A 5,079-nucleotide genomic window follows, 5' to 3' on the forward strand; every position below is an offset into this window, starting at 1 on the left:
ACCTGCCCTGATTTCCAATCTTAAGATGAATGATATATTATCATTATATACATTTATATATATATATAAAGGATGACTTAACAGCGCCCCCGCCGCAGGGCTCGTGATCTTACCATCGCTGTAGGAGGAGACAGTTAATCATCCACGTGACGGGAAGCCTACTCGGTGCATTATGGACGCTCTTTGATGCCACCCTTGTTCCAGTTACTCGCTCTTTCTGAGAAAGGTGCATATATATATAAGCTCAAAGTCTCTTCCACACAAAAGAAAGCTTCAGTCGCTTATCGAAATTGTCGTTCATCCATAGCTAGAGCTTAACTCAAGAATTTAGATTCTCCTTTTCAGTTTTCGACCAATAAGACTTGTACAAGGAACTCTTGACCAACATGAAGCCATTGGTAAGAAAGTGGAATACAAACTTTTAACTATATTATATTTTTTTTGTTTATATGAAAACCACTTGTAGTGCTCATATTGTGGAAGAATATTCAGTTCTAATTTTGTTATGCCTTTATTATATTACCTGTAAACCTGTGGCTACTGTTAACCTATAGGTGAAATTTATGAAATGTTAAGCCTCATCTGAAATGGGTCTAATGACAAAGCTTCCAACTCCTCATTATACTAAGTTATTTGAGATCAGAGTGATATTTGTTGTTTACAATCAGATAAGTAAGTTTAAAAACTATCGTTATTGTACATTAATATCTATATAATATCTGAACAATAATAATGATTGTAAAATGTTCTGAATTAAAGTGTAAAAGCAATACATTTATAATTGGTCTATTACGGTTAAGCTTGAACATTTTTTCTGTCCATATATAGTTATATAACTATTAAAACAATGATAATAGTAATATTCAAAATAATCTTTATTAATATAAATTTGATTAACCAGGCGCTTTGAATGTTATTGAAATGAGAATTAGTAATAAGGTTTACATTTGTGAGACCGTAAAAAGTTTATAAATTTAGAATTTTCTAACAAAAAGGAACACATGTTTATGGAAACGTGGATCATTCTAAATATTTTTATAGTTTAAAATAGAAAACCTTCCAGAGTTTAGTAAGATGTGGTTATTGTACGATTTTTTAAGCGTTTTGATTTTCTGAGCATATTCTATATTTATGTTCTTTCACCTGCCCCCAACGCTAAAATCCGGGTTTCGATACTCGTGGTGGGCAGAGCACAGATAGCTCATTGTATAGCTTTGTGCCTAATTCGAAACAACAACAACTTTCTACACCTGTAAGAAACAACCATTTTAGGTGTGGACCGAAACGTTCTCAATGATAATATATAAATATTTGTATGTTTCACGATCTATCTGTGTTGTATAGCAGTTGCAGCAATTATTATTCTATAATATGAGAATTAATTTCATTGAAGGCACAACTCTGAATTTTAATTTGTAAAACCTACTAAGTAACGCTTCACAATCACGTTCTGACTTCCGATGTTTAATCACCAATATTCCACAATAAAAACTGTAACTTTATCGACATAAATGTTTGTAACATTCTACATTCAGACCCTAACAGTTAATAATTACAATAGTTTTAAAGCTAAATAAACTCTTAATTTTTTATTTTGATACTTTCTATTCTAATTCTATATGAAGAAAAATATTATTGATTTTCAACAGAAGTTTGTTATTATTTCTGACTATTAAAAGTATATTATTACTCCAATATAGTTTGGAGAAAGAGACCATGGAAAGCTCGTGAAAAGCACATTGTACAAAAATTGTTTGTCACACGTAATTAATTCTACAATTGTCTTTATTTTATTAGATTACATTTGCAGCATTGCTACTCTGTGTCTTACCTTGGGCAGAGAGTTATGGACAACAGCAGGGTTATGGACAACAGCAGGGTTATGGACAACAGCAACAGTCTTTCTTCAGTCAGCAACAGAAGCCTTTTGGCCAACAGGGTGGTTATCAGCAGTCAGGAAGTTTTGGATCTCAAAATAATTTTGTAAGTTTGTACCGTTAGTTTGTATCGCTAATTTTGACCAATCATACTATAGATTTCAATCTGACGAAGACAACATCGTAGATTTACTTTTGTCTTTATTACCTGTTTTTCTTTCTTTGATTTTATTACTTATGTCATGCTAAAGAAAAAGAAGCATATTGTTAATGAAGTTTAACAAACAGCGTCATGGGCTTAATACAACTAGCCTAGAGAGACGGAACAGTAAAATGAAAAAAGTAAAACTTTCTTCATTGCAAAAATTATATTTGACATTGAGAAAGCAGAAAAAATTAATTAAAATAATTGGAAGAATGTAGCGACAAAACAGTAGATAAGTTCTTAAGCTTACTTTCAATCAAAATTTTCTTTTTCTCATTTACTATCCAGTGAGAAACATGTTTGGTTTTGCAGTAAAAAAGCAAAATTTGAGAATATTTTCATATTTGGTAAATAAGAACAAAAATCAACATTGCACTGTGGCTGTTCGGAGTATTCTACCTATCTAAGGAAAAAAACTATCTGTGTTATTTTAAGAACTAATAATACTGAATCATGTTTATGTTGTTAAAAGTATGTGAACTTATTTACCAGATTTACAAACGTAAGATTAGAAGTATTTTACACTCGGTACCAGCTCGATGTAAGTGGATAATGTATTTATAATAATATCATTCTACAAAGAATGATCATAGCTACTATTGACGCAAAATCTTCAAAGACAGCGGTATGTCTGCTGACTTACAACGCTATAAACCGAGTTTCAATACACGTGATGTGCAAGACACAGATAGTCCATTGTGTACCTTTGTGCTTAACTATTGAAAAAACTTTAATGAAATACATTGTGTCAGAAAATTTTTAACCTTAAGCTGGCAAATAGAACTGAAGAAAGGTGTCTTTGTACAGACATAATATATTGATTTAAGTTCAGATTCGTTTTAATCTAAATGAAGAGAAAACAAAATTAAAGCTTTTGATTTTACGAACACGTAATAAGTTTTTAAGTAAAATTCGTATGCTATATGTTAAATGTGAGAAAGTGTTCTTTACCCAAAATATTACACTAGGTAGCGCTCTACCTGTTCAGAGATGTACTTTTCTGTGGCTTAATGTTTCACGTTAAATAAAATTCCGTAAACATAAATTATTTGTAAACTAAAATTCCAAGTTCTAAAACACTACCTTTTACTCTAAAGCAACTACAGCGTTGTGAAGTGATGGAACAGTAAAAACTCTTTATCTAAGATTGCGAATAACACTTTTTATCGACGAAAACTCATTTCTTGAGTTTCTTTGTTTGCTCTGATGTAGGTTTGTCATATAACAAATGAACGTTTCTGGTGGCTAGTACCCATTATTTATCTAAATTCAAAACGTATCTGTAACGTTATCAGTTTTATTATATAAGTTTGTTTCAACATTGTCTTAGTTGTTCTTTTTAATATTCAACATGTCTTCCATGGGTGTCTCAATAGGGACCTCCTCAACCTTACGATTTTAACTACGAAGCTAAAGATGAATTCGGCAATTCACATTATCGTCAGGAGCAAGGAGATCAAAACGGAAACGTATACGGAGGTTATGGTTATACTGATGCTAATGGACTCTTTCGTTACGTAGAATATACTTCTGGTCCAGGTGGCTTCAATGCGAAAATCCATACCAATGAACCAGGTACATACCCTGACAATCCTGCAGATGTTGTTCTGAATGTTGAGAAGCCCCCTGCTGGAATACAAGATCAATATACAAGGAGAACACATGGCGGTGGATATCAAAGTTCACAGCAGCAACAGTCATTTGGTGGACAATATCAAACAGGTGGAAGTTCTCGTGGTTTCTCAGGGTTTACGGGATCCCGTGGTCGATTTAACGCCCAGCACTCAGGAGGATCCCTGAAATCTGGAGCAAAACACGGTGGATATGTTTAGTGGAGATAAAAAGAAATTTACGGATGGCCAATTTATATGTTAAATAGGGTTATCTGTCAGAACTTTTTTGAGTTTATAGAAACGAGTAATATTTGGTAGCAAATAGTAGATTACTGTATTTTTTTTTAGTTTCAAGTCAGATGAAATGTGTTCAGGAAATTACCTTGAAAAATGGATATATCTCGTATAGAAAAATATTAAACGCTTCTTAAAGTTTATACAAAATTATCAGTAGGAAGTAAAAAATTGTGAGGGTAACCAAAGTGTCAGAAAAAGCAAAAACTCTTTGGCGTAAGAATAACAAATTTCTCGCTGGAAAACCATAGCAATATCACGTTGCCAAAAATTTGATTTACTTATTTTGTATAACACAAAATAACACCTTATAAATCTATATGTAACATTGAAGTTTTGCGTAATTCAAATCTTTCAGTGTGTTACAGAGCACGTCTTCCTTCAAGCCACTTCAATGTTCTAATAGTCTGAAAATAGCATTGAACACTATGATATAAAGCTTCATGGGTGTGGTATAAAATATTAATTATGTAACTATGATGCTTTTTTATATTGTTTATTTTTCCTTTGTTAACAATAGTTCAATATTTAGGCTTTCATGCGCACGTTTATACGCCATAATGTATATCAAGGTAATAAAATCGTCTACTAACCACAACTGAAGCTGTGTCTTCCATTAAAATGTACATATACATACGTACATATATGGTAATCCTGATAATTATACAGTGAAATACTGCCTTCAAAAGATATTTTTCATTTCTCTTGGGATAAATGAGACTACTTTTTGTATAAAAAAAACAAGTGAGAAACAAGTTTTACATATATAACTGATGCTCAGAGGAGGGTGTGTGTGTTGTCAGTCAGTAGAATCCTTCCACTTGCACAGATATCCCTAACAGAAAAAGTGGATTGATACTGAGGTTTATAGCAGGACTACAGTTGAAACAAGCAGCATATCACGGATTCGGATCTTGGGTCCTTTAATTCGTAGTTTACCACGTTAACCACTAGGACAAATCAGACTCTTTCTCCACCTAAAAATTAAATATATATATATATATGTATTGATAAAAAATGTTTGACATCATATATATGTTCAGCAAATATACTTTTTCACCATTAATGAAGTGGATAATACTTTATATGA

The 5,079-nt window shown here is 32.2% G+C and overlaps 1 protein-coding gene across 1 annotated transcript; it reads left to right on the forward strand.

Moving 5' to 3' along the window:
- The first annotated feature begins 240 nt into the window (after positions 1 to 240).
- Positions 241 to 4,587, forward strand: LOC143223530 (uncharacterized). Its single transcript, XM_076451611.1, has 3 exons — positions 241 to 398; positions 1,798 to 1,983; positions 3,459 to 4,587. The coding sequence occupies exons 1-3, from the start codon at positions 387 to 389 to the stop codon at positions 3,912 to 3,914; spliced, it is 654 nt and encodes a 217-aa protein (XP_076307726.1). The 5' UTR covers positions 241 to 386; the 3' UTR covers positions 3,915 to 4,587.
- The last annotated feature ends 492 nt before the right edge of the window (positions 4,588 to 5,079 follow it).

The sequence above is a fragment of the Tachypleus tridentatus genome, chromosome 8 (assembly GCF_004210375.1).
Source record: "Tachypleus tridentatus isolate NWPU-2018 chromosome 8, ASM421037v1, whole genome shotgun sequence".
NCBI lineage: Eukaryota > Metazoa > Arthropoda > Merostomata > Xiphosura > Limulidae > Tachypleus > Tachypleus tridentatus.